General features: G+C 40.6%; 1 protein-coding gene and 1 pseudogene across 2 annotated transcripts in view; one reads left to right on the top strand and one right to left on the bottom strand.

Annotated features, from left to right (window-relative positions):
* The window catches only part of OPHN1 (oligophrenin 1), a 721,258-nt gene that overhangs the window by 319,360 nt on the left and 374,803 nt on the right, over positions 1-27,095 (top strand). For both annotated transcript variants that reach the window (XM_053579945.1, XM_053579942.1), the window contains exon 3: positions 14,468-14,563. In XM_053579945.1, coding sequence (XP_053435920.1) covers positions 14,468-14,563 — 96 coding nt within the window. The remainder of the gene's footprint in view (positions 1-14,467; positions 14,564-27,095) is intronic.
* Positions 24,369-25,435, bottom strand: LOC128577916 (RNA polymerase II subunit A C-terminal domain phosphatase SSU72-like; annotated as a pseudogene).

The following is a 27,095-nucleotide window of genomic DNA, read 5'->3' as shown; positions in this document are numbered from 1 at the left end:
GATGAAATGTTCTGTAGATGTCTGCTAAATCTAAATATGCTTAGATTTAAGCATGCTTAAATTTAAATCTAGGATTTCTTTGCTCAGCTTATTGCTGGACGTTCGATCCAACACTGCCAAAGGAGTGTTGAAATCTCTGACGATTATGGAGCTGGAGGAAATGAAGTTGCTTGTGTCTGTTAGAGTTTCTCTTATAAATTGAGGTGCATTCTGGTTGGGTGCATAGATATTAATAATTGAGATCTGATCATATTGAGTATTACCCTTAAGAAATAAGAAGTGACCATTCTTGTCCTTCCTTACTTTTGTTGGTTTAAAGCCTACTGTATCTGCAAATTAAATTGCAACACCTGCTTGTTTCTGATTATCATTTGCCTGAAATATGGATGACCATCCTTTCACCCTGTGTCTGTATTTGTCTTTAAAGTTAAGATGTGACTCTTTTATGCAACAAATATCTGGCTTGAGTTTTTCTATCCAGTCAGCTAACCTATGCCTTTAGAGGACAGTTTTAGCCGTTCACATTAATGGAGAGTATTGATACATCTGGTGGAATTTTGGGTATCCAGTTTTTCAAAGGTCCAGTGGACAATTTTAATCCTTTCGGCAGTGTGGAAGTTTGAGTTTGATCCGAAGTTTCTGAGTGAGTTTACTTTTGTGGTATAGGATTCGGTTGGTCACTGTGGAGGAGAGGTCTGAGAATATCCTGAAGAGCTGGTTTACTTATGGCAAATTTTTTCAACATATGAATGTCATTGAAGTATTTAATTTCTCCATCATAAATGAAACTCAGTTTAGCTGGATACAAGACCCTGGGTTGAAAGTTATTTTGCTTTAGGAGATTAAAAGTCTATGACTCCCCTCTTTTGGCTTGAAAAGTTTCAGGAGATAGATCTGCAGTTATTCTAATATTCTTTCCTTTGTACATAATGGTTTTCTTTTGCCGGCCTGCTTTGAGAATCTTCTTGTTCATATTAACTTTAGTGAAGCTAATTATGATATGTCTGGGGGATGACTTATTGGGGTTGAATCGTGCTGGGGTTCTGAAACTGTCTGCTATCTGAATTTCAGATTCTCTAGGCATGTCTGGAAAATTTTCTTTCATAATTTCATGCAGAAGGGCCTCTGTGCCCTTTGAGGCCACTTCATCATTCTCAGAAATTTCAATTATTCGTATATTGATCTTCTTCGAATTATCCCCGAGTTCTCTGAGAGAGTGATCCATTTTTGCTCTCCATTTCTCTTCCTCTTTGAGAGATTGGGAGCATTAGAATACTTTATTCTTTCTTCTGCTTGCTCCACTCTATTGCTGAGGGATTCTACTGCATTTTTCATATCTTTGAGGGCTGTAAATTCTTGCTTCAGTGTGTCTAAATCTTTGGTTGTTTTGTCTTTAAATTCAAATCCACCAGGATACTTACTAAATTTTTGTCCCTTAACTTTCTTCTTGATGGGAGCCTCTGTTGAAAGCTGGCTTCAGTCTGCCTTCTTGTCTCTCCCCTCTTTTCATATTCTTTCTATATTCGGCTTATCTCTCACCTGACTTTTGGTTATTTGTTTCCATTTTCCCATCCATTCTTTTTATTGTCTTTGTCACCCCTATTTTAAATTCTGTTTCTGTGAAGTCCATTAATTCTTTATAGATATAGTCTTCTGCAGTAGCTGCCTCATGTTCCGTTGGGGGAGTTCCTCTGTTTTGTTTTTTTATGTTTTCTGAATTTTTCTATTGGGTCTGCTTCATGTGTATTTTCTTCGTGTTCTCTTACTTGTCTTCCTTTTTTACTCTCACTGCTTTCTTTGTTTCAGACAGAAGTTCTTCCTCTTGATCACAGTATATTGTAATATGCCATGGGGATACCTGGTGGCACCGTGGTTTGTTTTAGGAGACATAGAGCATAGCCAGCAGCCTCTATGGTCCTTATTCTGAACTAAGTTGCCTTTGGTGAGTGCCTTATTGTTTCCTCAGCATTCAGACCCTGCCAGGTTGGGATCTTAAAGCTCACTAGATCCTTCAGGGGCAAGTGTCATAGTGCCCCCAACCCCAGTGCCCTTGGCGTGTGGGTTCTCTCAGCCTGTCCCAAGAGTGGAGCTCTCATCCCAGCAGGAGGAATTAAGATTGCTGTTATTTATGCCCCTTGTAATAGTTTCTCGCAGTGTTACCACAATGGCAGCTCTCTGACTGCTGAGACCTTTTCAATATGGCTGACTGGCCAGCTCCCAAACCTATGGAAAATCCACTGCAACTGAGATTGAAATGTGATTTCTGTGTACTGTTCAAGTGAAGTGTGCCTGCTCTTCCAAGCTTTCTACTCAATGCACAGCTTCCTCCAACAACTAAATGCTCTGGAAAAGGCTTTCTCCAGTCCTGCACCTCTTTGTGGGGTTAGGTTGCTGATGCCAGGTGGTTTTTATCACTTCCATAATTCATCAGGTTTGTACTGCTCTGGATCATATGTTGTATCCAGCTCACCACCTCCTCGCTGTCCTCACTGAGTTATGACTCTGGGTAAGGTTCTTGCATTAAGTATGTCTGGGTTTTGATTTTTCCAAGTCGTTCTAGGAGAGCTCAGCTGAACGATGCATGTGGTCCACCCTCTCAATCCTAGCACTGTGAGACATCGTGGTTGGTGGATTGATTGAGCCCAGCAGTTAACAGCATCCTAAGCAAGAATGGGACCCCATCTCTACTAAAAATAGAAATTTAGCTTGCGTGGTGGCACACACCTGTTATCCATGCTACTCAGGAGCCTGAGACAAGACTACCACTTGAGCCCAGTTGGTTGCGGTTGTAGTGTGCTATACTGATACCATTGCATTCTAGCTTGGGTGACAGAATAATAGTCTGTCTCCAAAACAAAAAGATAAACAAAAATGAATAAAACCAACATAATTTTTTACAGTGTTATTTAAAAAATCCTAAAATTTATAGGAACCAGAAAGGAGCCAACACAATAGCCAAGACTGTGGGTATTTTTGGAAGCAAAGGTGGAGCTTTGTTTGGGTAGGGACTGCTGGGTGGTTGCTTTAGAAGGTGGGTGCATGCTGAGTGCCGGGTCTCTGGTGGTTGCTGGTAGCATCAGGTGCTCAGGAAGTTGGTACATGGTCTCTGAGGAGCAAAATGTGGTGCATGGAACTTTTTTACATATAGTTAAACATATAATCATCAATTTGCCATATATACCCATGCATTGGATTCTCGGACCTGCATGCCATTTACCCAGTAGAAATGAAAACATGTCTCAGAAAGGCTTATGTGCAATTTTTTTTGACACTTTTCATTGGAATAGATTTTAATATTTAAATACAAAAAGTGAGCCCTGGTTTTTTGTATTTTTACACACACAGGTCTAATGGGCAGAATGTACACACAAAATGAGCTTCTGCTCTATCCTTCACAGTCCCCATCCTATGGCTGAAGCTGCAGCCGGCCTTCCTCCTCTCCAACATATACAGTGATTCATTGTGACATCTTTCCACGACAGGTGAAATGACTTCTGTCTGTTTGTTATTGTGTGCATGTCCCTCCCAAACATCATTATTCTTTTAATAAATGTCCTTATGGCAGTGCCTGTGGCTCAAAGGGTAGGGCTCTGGCCCCATATGCTGGAGGTGGCTGGTTCAAACCCAGCCCCAGCCAGAAACTGCAAAAAAAAAGAAAAAATGTCATTAATGGTCAGTGATAAATCCCTTCCACTGGTATCAATTCCTACCCCACAATGAGATCGTGAGATCTTTCAATTAGAAGCAATTTAGTGAAAGGAGTGGGGTGGCTAGAGCTGGAATAACCATCTGCATGGCTGCACTCTGGTATCAGAATGAGGAGAGGAAAAATAAGGATATCATGCAGGGTATAGATGCAAGTTGACAGTCTATGCATGAGACAATGTGTGGAGAATTTTCTCACCCCGAGGTTTAGATAGATCAATATGCCAAAATTTAAAAAAAAATCCAAATAATTAGCGGTTCAAATACTATTAAATTTCGAATTTTCCCCACCAATGTAGCAGTAACAATCTAGATCATTCCAGGAAGTAAAGGTAGAGCTCCTGGCATTGCTCCATACAGCCTTGTGTCATGCCTTAGAAGAATCTGCTGCTGCTGCTGTAGTTGTTGCTCTTGCTCCATTTCCTTTTTGAGATACATTCTCAAGCTGTCTCCCTGGGTAGAGTGACCTGGTGTCAGAGATCATAGCAACCTCCAACCAACTCTTGTCTCAGTTTTTCTATTTTTAGTAGAGATAGGGTCTCCCTTTTGCTCAGGCGGGTCTTGAACTCATAAGCTCAAGCAGTTCACCCACCCTGGTCTCCCAGAATGCTAGGATTACAACTGTGAGCTATTGTGCCTGGCCTGTTGCTCCATTTTCAACTTCTCAGACTAAAAGACAACAGGAAGAACCAGGATCATAAAGAAGTATTCCCAATCCATAAGGCTGCCCTGGAAAACATGTACATTTTTGAGCAACAAAGGAAAGATCAAAAGCTCTGGCTGTGAATGTATCTTCTCCGGTAACATCTCCATCGGACCTCATTGTCTCTCTGACAGGGTCTCATCTGGGCCCTCCTCTTCATCATCATCATTGTCTAATTAAAAAACCAATTATGTGGAGCAAGATGGTGGCCGAGTAACAGCTACCCTGCAACTGGGCACGGTGAGTCTGGGGAGATAAGACTCTAGGCCTCTCTGGCTGGTGGGATCTGTCTATAATCATCCCTTTGAGGATATATGGAGCCAGCAAGGGACTTCTGGACCTCAAGAGGAGGACAAAAACAGTAGAAAACTGGCAAGTGGTTGTGTGTGTTTGATCAACCTAATCCCACTGGCAACGCTAAGTACAAGCAGCAGTGAGACTAACAACTGGATTGGCCTTACCTGTGAACTGTTTCGGTGTTTTTGGACTTGGCACTCAGTTGAACTGCCTTGGGGAGAGCTTGAGCAGGAGTGTGGAGAACCTTGGGCATTGTCTAGGGCCCTAGACTGAGCTGCTGAGCTGTGCCGCTGGGAGCCATTGTGAGAGAACTACCCTGGCAAGCTCCGCCCTCAGGGTCCCAGAGCAAGTATCAGGCGGGACCTAGTAACCTAGTGATTGAGCAGCCTAAAGGTGGGGACTGAGCTGCCTTACAGCCTTAAACTTTAGGGGCAGAGTGAGACAGGTTTTGGCACACTGGAGCCTTGGGTTGTTGCCCTCGGTAGAGTGCTGTGGCATCATAGCTCATAGCAACCTCAAACTCCTGGGCTTGGCGCCGCCCAGACCTCCATAAGAGCTGTGCCGCGACCCCGGACCCATGACCCACGTCTGCCGGGCTTCTGCATGCCCTGACCAAAAACTGCGGGAGCCGCGCAACCCCGCGTCGTCCCTCCTGTATCCTCCAAGCCTTCACACTGGCCCGCTTGTCTGGCCAGGAATACTGGTAGCCACATGCCCTCTGGAGCCCTCCCTGCCTCTGTGCAGAGCCCTTATCGTAGCGAGAGACTGATGGAGTCTTGGGCTCTCTGTGCCAAAGTCACTGAGTGCCAGGCACTCTCAGAACAGTGCACACCACCTCGCGCCCTGTTGCTGGATCTGGGTGTGTCACACACCGGAGCTGCTTCCACAATCAAAACTCCCTAGCTGGGTCAGCCCCAGAGGAACTACACAGGGTCACTCCCTACAAAGATCAAGCAACAATAGAGTGATCCTGCTGGGACCTAATCTTGGAGAGACACCTCCCCAACTCTGAGGACAGCTAGAGGCAACGGTGAAAAACAATCATGAGGCAAAATCAACAGAAAAACTCTGGCAATATGAATAATCAGAGTAGATCCACTCTCCCAAGGATCAATGGGGCAGACATAGCACAAGATCCCATGCACAAACAAATAGCTGAAATGTCAGAAATCGAATTCAGAATCTGGATAGCAAATAAGATAGAATTAGAATTCCAAGTAGTAACCCAAAAGATACCTCAAAAAATCAACGAATTCAAAGACGAAATGACCAAAGATTTTGACACATTGAGACAAGAAGTTGCATCCCTCAAAGATCTGAGAAACACAGTAGAATCCCTCAGTAACAGAATGGAGCAAGCAGAAGAAAGGATTTCTGATATTGAAGACAAAGCTTTTGTACGCTCCCAAACTCTCAAAGAGGAAGAGAAATGGAGGGCAAAAACAGATCACTCTCTCAGAGAGCTCTGGGATAATTCGAAGAAAACCAATATTCGTCTTATAGGGATCCCTGAAAGCGACAAAGTGGCTTCATAAGGCACAGAATCTCTTCTTCATGAGATAATGAAGGAGAACTTTTCAGACATGCCAAGAGATTCTAAAATTCATATAGCAGTTTCAGAACTCCAGCACGACTCAACCCGAATAAGATATCCCCCAGACATATCATAATCAATTTCACTAAAGTTAATATGAAGGAGAAAATTCTGAAAGCTGCCAGACGAAAGAAAACCATCACCTAGAAGGGGAAGAATATTAGAATAACTGAAGATCTCTCTGCTGAAACCTTTCAATCTAGAAGAGGATGGTCATCGACTTTTAATCTCCTAAAACAAAATAACTTTCAACCAAGGATCCTGTACCCAGCTAAACTGAGCTTCTTTTATGATGGAGAAATTAAATACTTCAATGACATTCACATGTTGAAGAAATTTGCCATAACTAAACCAGCTCTCCAGGATATTCTTAGACCTACCCTCCATAAAGACCAGCGTAATCCTCCACCACAAAAGTAAACCCACCCAGAAAATTTTGATCAAATTCCAACTTCCACAGTTGCAAAAGGATTAAAAATGTCCACCGGACTCTCAAAAGGCTTATCAATATTCTCAATTAATGTGAATGGTTTAAATTGTCCTCTAAAGAGGCACTGGTTGGCTGACTGGATACAAAAGCTCAAGCCAGATATCTACTGCATACAAGAATTGCATCTTACATTAAAAGACAAATATAGACTCAAGATGAAGGGATGGTCATCTATATTCCAGGCAAATGGACAGCAGAAAAAATAAGGCATTGCAATCCTATTCGCAGACACAATAGGCTTTAAACCAACCAAAATAAGGAAGGATAAGGATGGACACTTCAAATTTGTTAAAGGTAATACTTAATATGATGAGATCTCAATTATTAATATTTATGCACCCAACCAGAATGCACCTCAATTTGTAAGAGAAACACTAACAGATGTGAGCAACTCAATTTCCTCCAGTTCCATAGTAGTTGGAGATTTTAACAGCCCTTTGGCAGTGCTGGACAAATCCTTCAAAAAGAAGCTAAACAAAGAAACTTTAGATTTAAATTCAACCATTCAATATCTGGACTTAACAGACATCTACAGAACATTTCATCCCAACAAAACTGAATACACATTCTTCTCTTCAGCCCACAAAACATACTCCAAAATCAACCACATCCTAGGCCACAAATCTAACCTCAGGAAATAAAAAAAAAAAAAAATAGAAATTATTCCTTTCATCTTCTCAGACCATAATGGAAGAACAGTTGAACTAAATAACAACGGAATATGCATACCCATACAATAACATGGAAGCTAAACAACCTTATGCTGAAGGATAGGTAAGTTATAGACGAGATTAAGAAGGAAATCATCAAATTTTTGGAACAAAACAACACTGAAGACATGAATTACCAGAACCTCTGGGATACTGCAAAGGCAGTCCTAAGAGGGAAATTTATATCACTGCAAGCCTTCCTCAAGAAAATGGAAAGTGAGGAAATTAATAAGTTAATGGGACATCTCAAGCAACTGGAGAAGGAAGAATACTCCAACCCCAAACCCAGCAGAAGAAAAGAAAAAAGCAAAATCAGAGCAGAACTAAACAAAATTGAAAGCAAAAGAATTATACAACAGATCAATAAATCCAAAAGTTGGTTTTTTGAAAAGATTAGTAAAATAAATAAACCTTTGGCAAACCTAACCAGGAAAATAAAGAGTAAAATCTCTAATTTCATAAATCAGAAATGGTAATGATGATATAAGAACTGACCCCTCAGAAATTCAAAAAATCCTTACCAAATACTACAAGAAACTTCACTCTCATAAATCTGAAAATCTGAAAGAAATTGACCAATACCTGGAAGTATGCCACCTACCAAGACTTAGCCAGAAAGAAGTGGAAATGTTGAACAGGCCTATTCTGAAATGGCATCAACTATACAAAATCTCCCTAAAAGGAAAAGCCCAGGACCAGATGTCTTTACGTCAGAATTCTACAAAACTTTTAAAGAAGAACTAGTACCCATATTGCTAAACCTCTGCCAAAATATAGAAAAAGAAGGAATATTACCCAACACATTCTACGAAGCAAACATCACCTTGATCCCCAAACCAGGAAAAGACCCAACAAGAAAAGAAAATTATAGACTAATATCACTAATGAATACTGATGCTAAAATACTCAATAAGATCCTAACAAAAGGAATCCAACAACACATCAAAAAAATTATACACCACGACCAAGTGTGATTTATCCCAGGGTCTCAAGGCTGGTTCAATATACGTAAATCTATAAATGTAATTCAGCATATAAACAAACTAAAAAATAATGACCATATGATTCTTTCAATTGATGCAGAAAAACTTTTGATAATACCCAGCATCCCTTCATGATGAGAACACTTTAGAAAATTGGTATAGAAGGGACATTTCTTAAACTAATAGAGGCCATCTACAGCAAACCCACAGCCAATATTGTATTGAATGGAGTTAAATTGAAATAATTTCCACTTAGATCAGGAACCAGGCAAGTTTGCCCATTGTCTCCATTGCTCTTTAACATTGCAATGGAAGTTTTGGCCATTGCAATCAGGGAAGAAAGGGTGATCAAGGGTATCCACATAGGGTCAGAAGAGATCAAACTTTCAGTCTTCGCAGATGATATGATCGTATATCTGGAAAACACTAGGGATTTTACTATAAAACTTTTCGAAGGGATCAAGGAATACAGCAATGTCTCAGGCTACAAAATCAACACCCATAAATCTGTAACCTTTTTATATACCAACAATAGCCAAGCTGAAAAAACAGTCAAGGAGTCTATTCCTTTCACAGTAGTGCCAAAGAAGATGAAATATTTGGGAGTATACCTAACAAAGGATGTGAAAGATCTCTACAGAGAGAACTATGAAACTTTAAGAAAAGAAATAGCTGAAGATGTTAACAGATGGAAAAACATACCATGCTCATGGCTGGGAAGAATCAACATTGTTACAATGTCTATACTACCCAAAGCAATATATAATTTTGATGCAATTCCTATTAAAGCTCCATTGTCATATTTGAAAGATCTTGAAAACATAATACTTCGTTTTCTATGGAATCAGAAAAAAGGAATTGGCCTGGGGGAATATTTTATGAGGAGGACTCCACAGGCAATTGAAGCAGTATCAAAAATACACTACTGGGTCCTGATCAAACTAAAAAGCTTCTGCACAGCCAAGAACATAGTAAGTAAAGCAAGCAGACAGCCCTCAGCATGGGAGAAAATATTTGCAGGTTATACCTCCAATAAAAGTCTTATAAGCAGAATCCACAGAGAACTCCAACGTATTAGCAAGAAAAGAACACGTGACCCCATCTCAGAGTGGGCAAGGGACTTGAAGAGAAACTTCTCTGAAGAAGACAGATGCATGATCTACAAACACATGAAAAAAAGCTCATCATCCTTAATAATCAGAGATATGCAAATCAAAACTACTTTGAGATATCACCTAACCCCAGTAAGAGTAGCCCACATAACAAAATCCCCAAACCAGAGATGTTGGCATGGATGTGGAGAAAAGGGAACATTTCTACACTGTTGTTGGGAATGCACACTAATACGTTCCTTCTGGAAGGATGTTTGGAGAATACATAGAGACCTAAAAATAGACCTGCCATTCAATCTTATAATTCCTTTACTAGGTTTATACCCAGCAGACCAAAACTCACAATATAACAAAGACATCTGTCCCAGAATGTTTATTGCAGCCCAATTCATTATCGCTAAGTCATGGAAGAAGCACAAGTGCCCATCGACCAATGAATGGACTAGCAAACTGTGGTACATGTATACCATGGAATATTATGCAGCCTTAAAGAAAGATGGAGACTTTACCTCTTTCATGTTTACATGGATGGAGCTGGAACATATTCTTCTTAGCAAAGTATCTCAGGAATGGAAGGAAAAATACCCAATGTACTCAGCTCTACTATGAAGCTAAATTATAGCTTTCACCTGAAGGCTATAACCCAACTATAGCACAAGACTATGGGGAAAGGACCAAGGCAGGGGAAGGGAGGGGGGAGGTTATGATGGAGGGAGGGTTGGGCCACACCTATGTTGCATCTTAGAATGGGTACAGGCAAAACTTACTAAATGCAGAATACAAATGCCTACATACAGTAACTAAGAAAATGCCATGAAGGCTATGTTAAACAGTTGGAGGAGAATATTTCAGATTATATATGAAACCAGCACATTGTACCCCTTGATTGCATTAATGTACACAGCTATGATTTAAGAATAAAAATAAATTAATTAAAAAAAGATTAAAAAAATAGAGCAAAAAAAATTCACAGTCACAGATTCTGTGTGGACACTTTACATAAATTAAGGGGAAGGAAACTCATGTTTTTTGGTACCAGTGACATGTTGGTAAATGTTTAACAACCAGCTCTCTTTTGGGTCGAGAAACACCGATTTGTGGCATTTGTCAATATCTGTGGTGTAAATCCTTCCATCATGGTTTCAAGCTCCCACCGTGTAGTCACTGAATGTAGAGTAGGGATGAAATGGACAATGGAACCCTATCATACAGTATTTCTATCACACAGAAATAATAGATACAGACAACCTCAGAGTCTAGATAATAATAAAATGTAATAAAATTGTTATAAAGTGATAAAAAATTAAAAAAACTAATTAGTTTATTATTCCTGTTAATATTCTTTTTCCCCAAAAGCTTCAAACTGCCTATAAATCACTATCTGGCTGTATCTAGCTACATTCTCAAATGAATAAGGGAAAGGTGAGGTAAGAACATAGAGGGCATATGCATCTATGAGAAGGTGCTGGAGAGCAAAACCTCCAAGGTAGTCTGAACATTTTGAGATAGTTGTATGACAGACAGAGATGGGGAAATACTGGGGAAGAGAAAATGATTTGTTCACTTGGTTTAGAGCAAAGTAGTAAATTTTAGTATGATAAGGAAATAAATGCCTCAGACGTGACAAGCATTTCTAGGTTATATGTGGATTCATTGGCATCCAGAAGTTACACACCTCATTTATCTCATAAGTATTCATATAAATGCCAGGAGTCACCTATTCCACTTATTTATGTGAAAGTCTTAGGCAAATGCAAAGAGTTTTTCTGTCATTTCCTAGATTATAAATAAATACTTGAGACTTTTTCTTTCCATGAAGAGCCGTTAATTTATGCATTCTCATATTTTCTCCCCTTCCCCTTCCCTCCCCTTCCCCTTTGTTACCCTCAGTAGAGTGCCAAGGTGTCAGAGCTCACAGCAACCTCCAACTCCTGGGCTTAGGCGATTCTCTTGCCTCAGCCTCCTGAGTAGCCGGGACCACAGGTGTCCACCACAACACCCGGCTATTTTTTTGTTGCAGGTTTGGCTGGGGCTGGGTTTGAACTCGCCACAATCTGTATGTGGGGCCAGTGACTTACCCATTGAATCACAGGAGCCGCCCGTATGCTCATATTTTTCAATGGGAGTTGTGTACATAGTTCTCATTTTCTTATTGGACTTTAAGGTGAGAATAGCAATTCCTGCCTTCAGGTATTTGGTAGAAGTAAATTTAAATGTTTGTGGAAAATTCCTCATAAAATTTCAAGCCCTGTGAAAATGCGAGGTAGTGTTTTGAAGGCCTGAAGTCTAGAGATTAGAAGAGTTTGGTGTAAATAATTAAAATGGGAATTGAATACAAATCCTTTCTTATTTTGTGCTTTCACTCTCAAAATAATGTAAGTGTTGAAAATTGCATTATTTGTGGTTGCCAAAATTCTCAGGTAATTCAAGAAGAGTAATTAGTAACCATACCTTCCTTGATTCAAATAGAATTTTGATAATACTGGTATGTATAGAAGAGCAATTTAATAAATGTTTTAAGTTATTTCCCTGAATTTTACAGAACAGTTGAGAAATTCTGGGCTTGCCCTTTTTTACTGCCAGACAAGGATGCCAGAGAAAAGTGCTTGTTTTCCAGACATGGAGTCAGTTTTGTGTTCTTATTGCTGATGAACTGTGGAAGGACTTGTAGGGTGTGCACGCTCCTCTAAACATTTATGTGGCTTATATTTGAAGAAGAAAATGTGATTCTACAGTGTACAAATTGTGAGAGGCCATAATAGCCTGGTCTGTAGTCAGTCCCCAAACTGTATAAAAACTTCATTATTATCATTATTATTTTTAGTGGTATGTTCAAAGAGTCAACACTCAGAATTCTGAAAATATGTTTTTCTGGAAATAGAGCATAGACAAAATGGTAATAATATTCTTGGCATGTGATCTGTTTCAGACAAAGGCCTGAATATGTGTTATTATGTTTGTGGTTAACTGTGATAGCTTTTCATTTGAAAGCATGGGTACTCTTGCTTGCCTTGTCTTCATTTACCTTAGCTTGAGAGTAAATACTCAGGCTCAGTAAGCCATGTTTCTGATAGATTAGAAGGTGGAGGATGAGGATCATGATGAAACCAGGAATCAAAGAAGAAATAGAGTCGGTGCCCATAGGTCAGTGGGTAAGGCACAAGCCACATACACTGAGACTGGTGAGTTCGAATCTGGCCAGGGACAGCTAAAGCAACAATGACAACTGCAAAAGAAAAATAGCCAGGCGCTGTGGCGGGTGCCTGTAGTCCTAGCTACTTGGGAGGCTGAGGCAAGAGAATCTCGTAAGCCCAAGAGTTTGAGGTTGCTGTGAGCTGTGATGCCACAGCACTCTACCCAGAGCGACAGCTTGAGACTCTGTCTCAAAAAAGAAAAAAAGAAAGAAAGAAAAGAAACAGAAACAGGGAACCAAAAATAATCAACAAGGTTGAAGTTTCCTTAGAAGATGGGTTAGCTCAGTTGGTGAGAACAGTGCTATTAAAATTTTAAAGAGCACATGAATGCCCTAGGGCTTGTATAAAAATGCAGTTTCTGATTTATTAGGTCAAGGAATGGGGCCTGGAAATGTACATTTCCTTCAATCTGCCAGGTGATGTTCATGCTGGTGGTCTGATTACCATTCTCAGAATAACAAGAGTCTTGAGTCTGGCTGGATATTTTGGGGAAGCAAATCTTTCAAAACTTCCAATAAATGTAACTTCTCAATAATGTAGTTTAATGTGACTTAATTTTATACATCATTAAAATTTATATACTAAAATTGAAAATCATTGACCAAAAATAAAAGAATTTGCCTAGCCAGGCCACGCTCTTTTTTTTTTTTTGCGGTTTTTGGCCGGGGCTGGGTTTGAACCCACTACCTCTGGCATATGGGGCTGTCGCCCTACTCTTTGAGCCACTGGCACTGCCCCCACACTCATTTTTTAAATTCATTATTTTCTTAGGTCTCTTGATAAATATTCTGTGATATCAAGTTAAATCTCTTACTTTGCCAGAAGGTTGACATGGTGTCATCTGGCTAACATGTAAAACATCTAGGTGATACTTGTGTTATCATGGAAAGGGCCCTGCAGAAGTAGACAGACCACTTGGCTTATATTTCCAGCTTTGCCTGCTAGCTCTGGGACCTTGAGCTCTACATTTACAAAATGGAGCAAATTCTTTTTTTGTAGAATGATTGCAGATATTTGTTTTGTTAGAGGTGAGAAAGCCTGTAGTCTATTGCCCATAACCAGTGTTCAGTAAATGCTAAAGGAATGTAACTAAATAGTTTCAGAGTTTCCAGGTTTTGTGTAGAACAAGTCAGAGAGGAGAGGGGTGGAGGATAAAAGTAACTTTATCACTAACCTTTAAGTTGTGATTTTATTTTATTCATTGTATTGTTTTTGAGACAGAGTCTGACTTTGTTGCCCCAGGTGCTGTGGCATCACAGCTCACAGTAACCTCAAACTTCTGTGCTCAAAGCCATCCTCCTGCCTCAGCCTCCTGTGTAGCTGGGACTATAGGTGCCCTCCACGGTGCCAGATAGTTTTTCTATTTTTAGTAGAGCCGGGGGTCTCACTTTTGATCAGGTTGGTTTCGAACTCCTGAGCTCAAGAGATCCACCCACCTCAGCCTCCCAGAGTGCTAGGATTACTGGAGTGAGCCAATGTGCCTGCACTTAATTTGTGATTTTAGTTCAAACTTTTTTCTACTGAAAGTCTGATATTTTGTTTAATTTTGTTAAGTGCTAGTTGCTGCCTTCTGGGAGCAATTCTGTTTGCTTTTTTCCTATCTGCTTTAACATAGAAGATAGAAAATAGGTCAAAGGATAGCAGTGTTGACCATTTCTCTTGTTCCCCTTCCTTTGCAGGTTACTCCACTGCTGTTCAGAAATTTTCCCAGACGCTGCAGTCATTTCAGTTTGATTTCATTGGAGACACACTGACTGATGATGAGATTAACATCGGTAAGTCTATCTATATGTGACCACGTGCACCTTGAGGCAGGCCTGAGACTATATAGTCTTTTTGTTTGTGGGTACAGAGTATTGGGGCATCCCTTATGGTTCAGTGCCGAGCCTCTGGAAGGCTGCTCAGGAAGCCTTGTCTGTTCCATGCCTCCCTCACACAAGAGCAATAAGAAGAGCTGGGCGTTGTGGCTGGCGCCTGTAGTCCCAGCTACTCTGGAGGCTGAGGCAAGAGAATCACCTAAGCCCAGGAGTTGGAGGTTGCTGTGAGATGTGACGCCACGGCACTCTACCGAGGGCCACATAGTGAGACTCTGTTTAAAAAAAAAAAGGCAATAAAAAATTTATCTCTTCTTGGGGAAAAAAAAAATATCTCTTAAACTTCCACTCAGGCCTTTGATTCAGACTGTATGCTGAGGAACTTTTCTTTAAAGCATAAAATACATGAAAATAGATATTTTTGTAAAGGATAAGTTAAAGAGCATTTTTTATTTTTTTTGAGACAGAGTCTCACTCTGTCACCCTGGGTAGAGTGCTGTGGTGTCATCATAGCTCACAGCAACTTCAAACTCTTGGGCTGAAGCCATCCTCTTGCCTCAGCCTCCCGTGTAGCTGGGACTACAGGCGCCTGTCACAATGCTCAGCTATTTTTAGAGATGGGGTCTCAGAGTTGCTCAGGCTGGTCTCTAACTCTTGAGCTCAAGAAACCCACCTGCCTCTGTCTCCCAGAGTATGGCATGAGTCATTGCACCTAACCAAGAGTGATTTTGTTTTTGTTTATTTTGCAAAATGATTTGGAGTAAAATTCTTCTAAGGAACAAATTCCCCCAGGAAGTTTAAAATTAGCATTTATATGTACAGTTTTTTTAGGTAATAGGAGATTTTCCAGCTCTTTGGGAATTGGACTTAATAGCTCACTTTTAGCTGTATAATCTTGGACAGGATATTTCCTCTCTGATATTTCAAGTATGTTGAAAGAGGAGGTTGAACAGTGGAAGTAAAAAGAATTTTGTGTTTGTATTAGTTGTTGTGAAGTTAAAGCAGGGGTTAACAAACTATGGCATTTGGGCCAAATCCAGTCCATGACCTGCTTTAGTATATAAAATTTTGTTGTTACATAGCTACTCTTATTCATTTAAGTATTGTCTATGGATGTTTCTGTGGCATCACAGCAGCACTGAGTAGTAGTGACAGAAACTGGATGGCACTCAAACCTAAAATATATACCTTCAGGCCATTTAAGAAAAAGTTTGCTGACTTTTGAGTTAAAGAGTTAGTTTAAAGCATTTCCTGGTTGAGAACATTGAATTACATAACTATTATGTGTGATTTAATGTTACTGGAACAAATTAGGAACTCATGTATATTTATAAAGCCCAGAACTAAAATATAAAAATGTATTATTATTACTAATCGCTAGTGTAATAATGTGAATTATGCATAAAGATATAAAATTATATATTGGCTGTGCTTATATTTCTGAACAGAAGATGTGTATTGGACATATTTTCCTTTACATGTATTTGTTTTCCTTTGTATGTAGTTTAGTCCATAGTAAATACATAATTTCTTCTTTTTAGCCTAACATTTTATCATAAGAATTTTTCTATGTTATTTAAAATTTTTTCATGGGGGTGATGGAAGGCATTGTTTTGTCCACTGCTATTTCCCAAGCATGTAAAGGAATGCCTGGCATTGTTGTGCCCAGATCTCGAAATCCCCCACAAAGACCACCAGGGAGCTGAGTCCGATGCAAAAGGGCCTTTTATTGCAAGTTCGAACTTGGGCTCCCAGGGACTCTGCTGCAACAGATCCGAGACAGGAGCCCTGAGCTTTGTAACAGGGATGTTTTTATAGTATAGCACAGCAAAGTAGGCGTATACAAGTTAAACAAATGGGCCGCTTCTGGATTGGCTGCTACTGGTCCTGCCATATGGCCCACTCCAGAAGGCAGTTTCTGATTAGATGCTGATGACTCAAGGTGGAAAACCGTTCACAGTGACTCATCAGTTTTGGACAAAATGGCTGACAGAAGCCAAAATGGCTGAATCCTTAAGATGGCGTAGGTCTGGTTCTCTCAGCATGTAGTAGATGTTCAATAGATTTTTGCTAAATGAATGAATAATGGATGCATTTGTATTTTATTATTGTAGCAGGTATAAGTTACTTGGAACTTAATGAACATTGGAAATTTAGCTTATTTCCAATTTGTCACTGCTGTAAATACTACTGCAATGAGTATTTTTATGAAATTAAGATTGATGAGTGTTTTGGGTAAATATCTGTGTAACTAGTGAGGCAGATATTTGTGTTTTGATTATTTCTTTATTATTCAATTTTGTTTTACTCCTGCAAATCTATCTTTGTCCAAAGGCATGTTAAAAGTTAATACTATGGGAATGAAATAGTCTAAGTTTGAATCCTGTCTCTACAACATATTAGCTTTGTAACCTTCGCCAGTGACTTCACTTCTAATTTTTCTCATCTTCTAAAATAGAGGTTAGATAATTGATGCTAAGTGTGCACAGTGTCTAAATAAGTGTTACTTTTTTCACCTTTAGTGTTAATACAAGCTTTGACTTCTTTGTACTTCTTTCTTGAAATAACTGCTACTTGCCTATTAATTGGTGACTTTGAAGATTAGGAAATAAATGGCACATAGAATTCCATAAATGCTTTCCTTTTCTCTTGGAAATGTTTGATTTTGAACAGGTGTCCATTTTTTCCCCAAAGACAACCAACAGCTGAGAACTTTCCCATATTATCCTTTATGTTGAACATTGTGTTTTAGCTCCCTCACCACATAAACATAACCACAAAGTGTCAACTAGTGCTATGCTATGCAGGGAAATGTGGGTGTTTGAGCTGAGCATAATGATTTACAAAGCAAAATAGAAATGACTCCCTGGTGCTGCCAGGTTTCTGTGGGTATCTGGGATGGCTGTGACATTTTTGCTTTTTAATGTGTGATTTACAATGATTATTTAATTCAATGACCATTTGCTTGCCAACTCCAGAAGCTTTGACCATTGTTCTGAAGCTAGATTATACTCCACACTCCATTGTTCTGAAGGATGCTGACTCAATGAATTGACTTTTATTAATGGAGACTGAAGAGAGGTTGTGAAAATTCATTGGCCTGCCATGATTATTGTCCTCATCGAATCTGTCATTTTGAAAGCTGTGATTTATGGTGGTAATGAGAGGAAGAGTCAGTTCTCCAACAGCTGTGGCTGAAGCTCTTTGGAGGCTTTGAGAAGAAGTCTTGGGGACCCTACTGGGAGGCTATTGGTGCAAAGAGCAGTAGCTTTGGAAGCTGAGACAGCAGAGTATGCCATGCCCCCCAGTTGCAAAAACTACTGGCCCTGAGTCGTAGTATCTTCTGTTACAATGGAGAGATTGGCAAAATTACAATTGGATGAAATTTGGGGTTGTACTTTTGGATTTCACATTACATTTGCAGAGGATCTTTCCATAATGGATTTTTCATTATGGTTCCAAGAAATAACTTAGCATTGACCCTATTATAGGTATCAGTTATCTAGCAGAGATGACAATGATTCCTAGGGCACATGGTGAAAGCCTGAGTCTTCTCTGAGGAGTTTCTTCCTCTGACGATCAGCTCTAGGATCTACTTCGAAAAGTCTGTAAAACAGGGAGAAGTGGGAGGCAGTGTCTCACTGACCTGACCATGTCATTTGTCACTGCTTTAGTACAATACATCTGTGTTTCCATTGGCATTTCCTGGCCTTATGTCTACCTCTGGTAATCCCAGGTGTTTAGGTGGTCTTGTGTCTGCTTCAGATATGAGTTTTATTCTATAGCTATGGGATCTTGGCAACATTACTTGAGCTTTTTGAGCCTCTGTCCTCATCTGTAAAGTTGTGGAGTATAATCTAGCTCAGAAGGTTGTGAGGAGGAATCAGGTAATACATATATCAGAGATTGTATGTAAATCATTTAGCTTGTGTCTGGCATGTAATTGGTGGTCAATAACTTATAATTTTTTTTTTTTTTTTGAGACAGAGTCTCAAGCTGTCACCCTGGGTGGAGTACTGTCACATCACAGCTCACAGCAACCTCAAACTCTTGGGCTCAAGTGATTCTCTTGCCTCAGACTCCCAAGTAGCTGGGACTACAGGCGCCTGCCACAATGCCTGGCTGTTTTTTTGCTGTAGTTGTCATTGTTGTTTTAACTGGCCTGGGCTGGGTTCAAACCTGCCAGCCTGGGTGTATGTGGTTGGTGCACTATCCACTGAGACACAGGTGCTGCCAATAACTCATAATTGTTATTGATTGTACTGGGAACACGGCAGAAGCTAATTTGTGGAAAATGGTGTTTATTTGAAATTGTGTTTCCCGAATTAACAGAAAGAAAATGTAGAGTCATAAAATGCCAGTATTGGCAAGGACATTAAATAGAGTACTTCAGTTATTTCTCATGTAGCATCATAGCAGAATCACAAGGGCATCTTGTTAATCTAGAGGACCTGTCTTCGAGCAGAAGAATCAGAATCTCTGTAGTGTAAGCCCAGGGTCCTGATTTCTACATAGTCATCATAACATTGGAGAACATTTTGGAACCGTAGGACAAGTCTCACATTTTTTCAAAGTGTGGTTCTTAGTGTCTCTCATCCAGCTCCTATGTGAGAATTTGCTTGAAGAATGAAAATATGGGGGGAGGGAGAGAGAAAATACTAAACTAATTCAATTCAACAAATAGGCAAAAAGATTCAGAGGGATAAGTGATTGCTGAAGGTCTTAAACAGCCAGATGGTACCGTGTTTACTCCTAGACTCTGTGTCTTCTAAAGCCCAATTGATCCAGTAAAATTTTATTGAGCATCTGCTATAATGTCTGTCCTCACAGAGCTTCTGTTCATGTAAGTTTTAAGAAGAACTACAGATAGGCAAGTGACTTCCTATGTGATCACACTACCAAGAGCTAGGAAGAATAATGAATGCTTCTCTTACAGGGTTCAGAAAATCTGCTTATTTCTGATATGTATGTTTGTTTATAAGTAAATACTTGGAGAGTGTCCACTAAATTCCATAGTCTGGGGATTCAGAAACAGAGGACACATGCCCTTGCCTTCAAAAAGCTCATAGTCTCCAGAAGGAGAAAGATAAATAAACAGATGATTGCAACACAAATGTGGTAAGTCCTACGTTAGAGGTAAGCATAGTGCTTGCTATGCTTACTACTACATGCCCGGTTCAGACTGGGATATTTGTGTCTATTTAGAGGCATGGTAAAGGGCTAGGGTAAGGCAAGTGAGATGGCTTGGGCTCAGATTTAAGGAGACAATTCACTCTCAGGTTAGCACAGGTGCACATTCACGCCTGAGAGTTAATATGCCTCCTTAAAGTTTGCAGTCCAGATGCCTCTCTTGCCTGCTATTCTGGTCCTGATCTGAGTTGTGTTTCTGATTAATGAGTGAGACTTAGGAAAAGAAAGACAGAGAAAACAAATATAGAAAGGCACATGTGAAGAGAATGAGATTATTTTTCTTGAAAGTGGAAGTGATTAAATGTGACTGGAAAGAATGGAGCAGATTTAGAGAGAAGCTAGGAAAGGTTTTTAAGGACTAAATTAGAGTTTTAGACAGGTGATGAAAATAAGCAAACTTAGCTAGATATAGAATGGCAATTAAAATGGAATGACTTAGTAATGGTGGTAAGTTTGTTGCAAACAGAAAAGGGCATGCTCCATCTAAAAGCAGCATCCTTGAATGGGCTCCAGCGATTGTTGCCATCTGAAAGTGTGGATCCATCCAACGTTGCCAGAATATCTGATTTTTCACCAGAAGGAAATATCCAGATGCAGGCCAAAGAAAACCTATTGGCCCAATATAGCCAGCCAATGGGGTTTGTGACACTGGTTTAGATAGTGAAAAGCCTCGGATACCTAATTAAAGAATTTCGATAATATCCTGCAGCTTATTGGGAGTAATATACAGATGGGAAGAAATCATTGAGTAAAACTCAGGCATATTTCCTTAATCTTAAAAACATGGGGGATTATTTTGTGGAGGTGCTTTGGAAAGTCTATTTTAACCCCGAATTTCAGTCTTGTCATCACAAGAATGGGGGTATCTATCAGGTGAACTCTGATAACAGTCCATTATTGTGTACATTTTGTTTTCTGTATCTTTTCTAGAAGGTGGCATCCATCAGGTTTTAGCAGGATTTTTTTTATGCTTGGGGATAGAAAAGCAGTGTTTCTAAATCTCAGACTGTAAATTATGTGTCCACTCCAGTCATCCTACTATACTTGCAGAAACTATTTTGTGGACCATAAAGATTGCTGTAAAGTCAAACGTGTTGATAGAAAGTTCCATCAGGCACCTATTACTGTTTTCTGGGAGGTGAGGGTTCACATAAAGTTCATTTTGTCAGATCTACCTCCCTCCTGTGTGTTTTGTTCAATGTGAATATTAATTCAATGCTGAACAATTTTATAGCAGGCCATAAACCTCTTGAGTGGGATTATAAAACGTCTAAGAAAAATCAGCCTATTGAGGACTCTTGTTAGTGTTGTTTCAAAATTAGTTCAACTGTCTGTTGGGAGATAATGGCAATAGTTAGTTGTATGGTTCTGGAGATGAGGCATCTTAAAGAAAGTATGGCAAAAGTTAAGTAGGTAAATATTAATATAAAAGATTGTGTTAAAGAGTCAGGAGTTGAATCCTGAATGTCCAGTGATTTTCATGAGGTTGGTGGAGGGAAGTCTTTTGGTTAGGCAGCACTTTTTTTTTTTTTTCAGAGACAGTCTCACTTTATCACCCTCGGTAGAGCACTATGGGGTCACAGCTCACAGCAACTTCCAGCTCTTGGGCTTAGGTGGTTCTCTTGCTTCAGCCTCCCGAGTAGCTGAGACTACAGGTGCCCGCCACGACGCCTGGCTATTTTTTTGCAGTTTGGCTGGGGCCAGGTTCAAACCTGCCACCCTCGGTATATGAGGCCAACGCCCTACTCACTGAGCCACAGACACCGCCCAGGCAGCACTTTTCATGGAGTTTCTTGAATCTTACGAGCTGGAATGTAAGTGTTCATGGTTAACAGCCACAACCTTGGTTATCTTGTATAGGATCATGCATGAACTGAATATTTTGCCAGACTTCCTTAGTTCAGGCAATGGCTTTTGGAGGAGATTCTAGCCCTACACATGGTCTGCTGTGGTGTTGTGTCCTTGGAGGTTTATATCAAGTTGTTAGACTTCAGTTCACAGATAGTTTTTCAGATCTTTTTTTTTATTTTTCAGGTTATTGTGAGGGTGCAACTAGGTTATAATGTTTGCATTTGTTAGGTAGATAGAGTCCCCCTTGTAGTTGTGTCCCCCACCCAAGAGGTGTATCTATATATCCACATTATGCCTATTAAATGAGAACACACCAATCCTCCTCCCCTCCCATCTCCTCTCCCTCATTTCCCCTCCCCCCAGCTTGAGCGGAATTGACTTTTTCTGTTATGTGGACATGTATTAGATCATCTACTGGTTTCATGTTAGTATTGAGTACATTGGACACATGCTTTTCCATTCTTGTGATACTTTCTAATTTTTTTTTTTTTTTTTTTTTGAGTCAGACTCTCACTAGCCATGGCAACTTCTAAATCCTGGCTTTCAGTGATCTTCTTGTCTCAGCTTCTCAAGTAGTTGGGACTACAGGTACCCCACAATGCCCTGCTAGTTTTTCTATTTTTTAGTAGAGACAGGGTCTCGCTCTTGCTCAGGGTGGTCTTGAATTCCTGAGCTCAGGCGATCTACTTGCCTCGGCCTCCCAAAGTGCTAGGATTACAGGTGTGAGCCACTGCACCCAGCTTATTTTTTTTAGATATTGAGGAAAAGAGCAAACAAAAGGCAATCTGGATTTCCTATAGGAATCTGGGCATTCAAGTTTTAGTTCTTTGTGACTCAATGTCAGATGGGAAGGGGAAAACCGAAAGTGTTAGTTTGGTGGATTGCAGCTAGATATTAAAGGAAATGGGAAGAAAAGAAAATTTAGTAAGTATGTATAATTTGGACAAAGTAACAGGATCTAGTCCAATTAACAGATAAGGACCCAAATTGTTTTTTTGACAGGAAACTGGAGAAGGTGAATTAAATTTCAACCAGGTAAGTCTGCACACTCATTAGTTACCCACAATCAACAGGAGGTGAAAATATCTCAAAGAATAGGGGAAAATAGGGTGGCACCTGTGGCTCAAAGAGTAGGGTGCCGGCCCCATGTACCAGAGGTGGCGGGTTCAAACCCTCCCCCTGTCAAAAAAAAGAAAAAGAAGTGTAAAAAAAAAAGGAGAAAACACTGATAATGAAAAGGGTGTGCTAGGGTGGTGCCTGTGGCTCAATGGAGTAGGGCGCCAGCCCCATATGCCGGAGGTGACGGGTTCAAATCCAGCCCAGGCCAAAAACTGCAAAAAAAAAAAAGGGTGTGCTATAGACAATGCATGGTTTTCTAGGTTTTCTAGTGAAACACAACAAAATTATCTTTTTATTAAAATTAATCATCAAAGATGGGCCGGGCATGGGGGCTCACACCTATAATCCTAGCACTCTGGGAGGCCAAGGTGGATGGATTACCCTGAGCTTACAGGTTCAAGACCAGCCTGAGCAAGAGTGGGACCCTGTCTCTTAAAATAGCCGGGCACCTGTAGTCCCAGCTACTTGGGAGGCTGAGGCAAGAGAATTGCTTGAGGTTGCTGTGAGCTACCTCAAGCAATTCTCAAGAGTGATGCCGGAGCACTCTACAGAGGGTGAGAAAGTGAAACTGTTTCAAAAAAAATTAATATCAAAGTCAAAATATTCTTGAAATATTCTTTTTTTTTTTTTTAATATGGCTTACCATAACATTAGTGATTTTTCTGTCCTTAGGTTTTTTTTTTTTTTTTGAGACAGAGTCTCACTACATTGCCCTGGGTAGAGTGCCATGGTATCACAGCTCACAGAAATCTCAAACTCTTGGGCTTAAGCTATTCCTTTGCCTCAGCCTCCCGAGTAGCTGAGTCTACTGGAGCCTGCCACAACGCCCGGCTATTTGTTTTTTTTTTTTTTTTTTTTTTTTGAGACAGAGTCTTACTATGCCACCCTCGGTAGCATGCTGTGGTGTCACAGCTCACAAGAACCTCAAACTCTTGGGCTTAAGCTATTCTCTTGCCTCAGGCTCCCAAGTAGCAGGGACTACAGGCACTTGCCACAATGCCCAGCTATTTTTTGTTGCATTTGTCATTATTGTTTAGCTGGCCTCCGCCAGGTTCGAACTTGCCAGTTTCGGTGTAATCACTGTACTATGGGTGTCCAGCCTCTTCAAATATTCTTGATAGAAAAATGAGATAATGCTGGTCTTAGTACATATGGTGTGATTATTTACAGAGTTACAATAAAGATGACAATTTAACATATAGGTCTTTTAAAAATGTTTATTTATTTAATTTCTATAGATTTTTTGACTAGAAACATTTTACTTATTGGAAAATCCCAAGTTCTTTCCTAAGAACGTGACACTGGTTGCTTTATTCAAGTATCTGTAAAGTCCAGCCAGTTAGAGGCAGAGGGAAGGCAAAGGCTGGCACAGCTGAGGACACAGGGATGTTGAGAGAAATGTACTAGAAACTTTTTTTTTTCTTTTTTGGTTAAAGATATTCAATATCCTACTCATAAGTGGGACACAAAAAGTTGATTGCTTTTAAACTAGCATTCGTGTGTATCTTCTCATTTTATATGTACAGTCAATTGGGTAACACTCTTCCACCAGCAGAATACTAAAATATCAGATGGGCAGCTTCTGGAGGGTGGGTAGATACAGGCATCAGTAGAAACACACTGTTTGCAGGAAGGTCCTACCACTTTTTTTCTCCAACTTCTGCAGCAGCTCATCGATCTCATTCTCCATGTCTTCCGTGTGCTGGATGCACTGGCATAGCTCACAAATTACTAACGCTCCCAGAGTGGCCTCTTCTGCATTATCTGGGATTTCTACATTAACCACATGGACTGGCTTGCAGATCATATGTTCTCTGGATTCAGATCTTCTACTGCCTGGTCATAGACTCTTTCTTTACAAGTGAGGATCAGATCAAATGGATCTTTACAGTTCTGGAACTTCTCTGGCTGAGGCTTGATTCTCTTATTTCTGGCCAGCATATGCAAAATTCCATTCTTTCTGTATAAATCTTCGTCTTTCCTAACAAGATCATTGTATATCTGCTCGTATGTGGTTTTGAAATCATAAACATTTGGCTTGTAGGGTGCTGGTCCTGGAAGCTTCACTTTCTTTCCTGTTCCAAATCCTAACACTGAATCCCATTTGCTAAGGATGTTGTGAGCCTCCATGCCCCGGTTCTGGTTGCTAGAGCCAACATTATGGCTGCGGCTATTCTCTCACAACTCTTTGGCTGCTTCCTCCTGACTCTGGCTCCTACTCCTTCACCACTGCAGTGCCTCAAATGGACCAAAATGGCGTCTGGAAGTCAGCTACTCGATGTGGCATGCAGTGGCCTCCAGCCAGTCCCTGCCTTTCCATCTTCCGGGGTTCCCTGGTTCCTGGGTTCCTGAGTTCTGGGCTTCCTGGGCTTATGGGCACGGAACGGCTTCTAGTCAGGCCCAGAGTCAGACCCTGCCTCTCTGGCTTCTGGGGTGTGTATTGGCGCACTGGCCAGGCTAGCGCTCCTCACAGCTGCTGCCCGGTGCCACTGGCGTCTCTTTCAATAGATTTAGGAGGTACAAGTTAAATTCCATTAAATGTATATATTGTGTAGTGGTGAAGGCTGGACTTTATGTGTACCTATCACCCAGATAGTGTCTGTTGTATCCAATTGGTAAGTTTTCATCTCTCACATTTCTCATCCTCCCCGCTTTTGAGTCACCAATGCCCATTACAGCGTTCTGTGTGTTCTTATGCAGCCATTGCTCCAACTCCTGAGAGAGAATATGTACCCATTATTTATTTGTTCTTGAGTTAATTCACTTAAGACGATGACCTCCAGTGCTTTTCATGTTGCTGTAAAAGACATGATTTCATTCTTATGGGTGAGTAGTCCATGGTATGTAGTATACAGTCACATTTTTTTATCCACTCATTTGTCGATGGGCATTTAGGTTGATTTCATATCTTTGCTGTTGTGAATTGTGCTATGTGATAAACATACGAGGCCAAGTGTTATTTTGATAGTATGATTTCTTTTCCTTTGGCTAGGTATCTAGCAGTGAGGTTGAAGGATGTCATGGCATATATACTTCCAGTTCTTTGAGAAATCTCCATACTAATTTCCGTACAAGTTATACTAATTGTTTTCCTACCAACAGTCTACACATATGTTTTTTTTTTTTTTTTTTGTGGTTTTTTGGCCGGGGCTGGGTTTGAACCCGCCACCTCCGGCATATGGGACCGGCGCCCTACTCCTTGAGCCACAGGCGCCACCCTACATATGGTTTTTTTTAAGTTGACTTTGCTAGAAGTTTTCGCAAGGAACCTCAGATTGGATTTTTTTGTTTTTTGTTTTTTTTTTTTGTAGAGACAGAGTCTCACTTTATGGCCCTCGGTAGAGTGCCGTGGCATCACACAGCTCACAGCAACCTCCAACTCCTGGGCTTAAGCGATTCTCTTGCCTCAGCCTCCCGAGTAGCTGGGACTACAGGCGCCCGCCACAACGCCCAGCTATTTTTTGGTTGCAGTTCAGCCGAGGCCGGGTTTGAACCCGCCACCCTCAGTATATGGGGCCGGCGCCTTACCGACTGAGCCACAGGCGCCGCCCCTCAGATTGGATGTTTAAAAATATCCTTAGGCTCAGAAACTAGTATCTGTAAATTTGGGTGAAATCAGCTCTTTTTGAGATCTCTAAAATATCCTAAGGTTTCTGGACCTAAAAGGAAGACTCTACCCTTACCTACAAGGATTGGAACTCTGTAGGTCAGATACTACACCAGTTTTTCCAAGAGGACTTTTTTTTTTTTTTTTGTAGAGACAGTCTCACTGTACCGCCCTTGGGTAGAGTGCCATGGCGTCACACGGCTCACAGCAACCTCTAACTCTTGGGCTTACGCGATTCTCTTGCCTCGGCCTCCCGAGTAGGTGGGACTACAGGCGCCCGCAACGCATGGCTATTTCTTTGTTGCAGTTTGGCCGGGGCTGGGTTTGAATCCACCACCCTCGGCATATGGGGCCGGCGCCCTACTCACTGAGCCACAGGCGCCGCCCCCAAGAGGACTTTTTATTTATTTATTTATTTTTATTGTTGGGGATTCATTGAGGGTACAATAAGCCAGGTTACACTGATTGCAATTGTTAGGCAAAGTCCCTCTTGCAATCGTGTCTTGCCTCCATAAAGTGTGACACACACCAAGGCCCCACCCCCCTCCCTCCTTCCCTCTTTCTGCTTTCCCCCCATAACCTTAATTGTCATTAATTGTCCTCATATCAAAGTTGAGTACATATTGGTTCCATAATGTAAACTGCAGCTCCTTAAAAGTGATCTTATCTAATTCAGTTAGCATCATTTTCAGATATGTCATCTAGGCAAGGCCTTCGTTGTTTAAC

The sequence above is a fragment of the Nycticebus coucang genome, chromosome X (assembly GCF_027406575.1).
Source record: "Nycticebus coucang isolate mNycCou1 chromosome X, mNycCou1.pri, whole genome shotgun sequence".
Classification (NCBI taxonomy): domain Eukaryota; kingdom Metazoa; phylum Chordata; class Mammalia; order Primates; family Lorisidae; genus Nycticebus; species Nycticebus coucang.
Note: the sequence above shows the minus strand (reverse complement) of the source record. Positions and strands in the feature narration are given on the sequence as shown.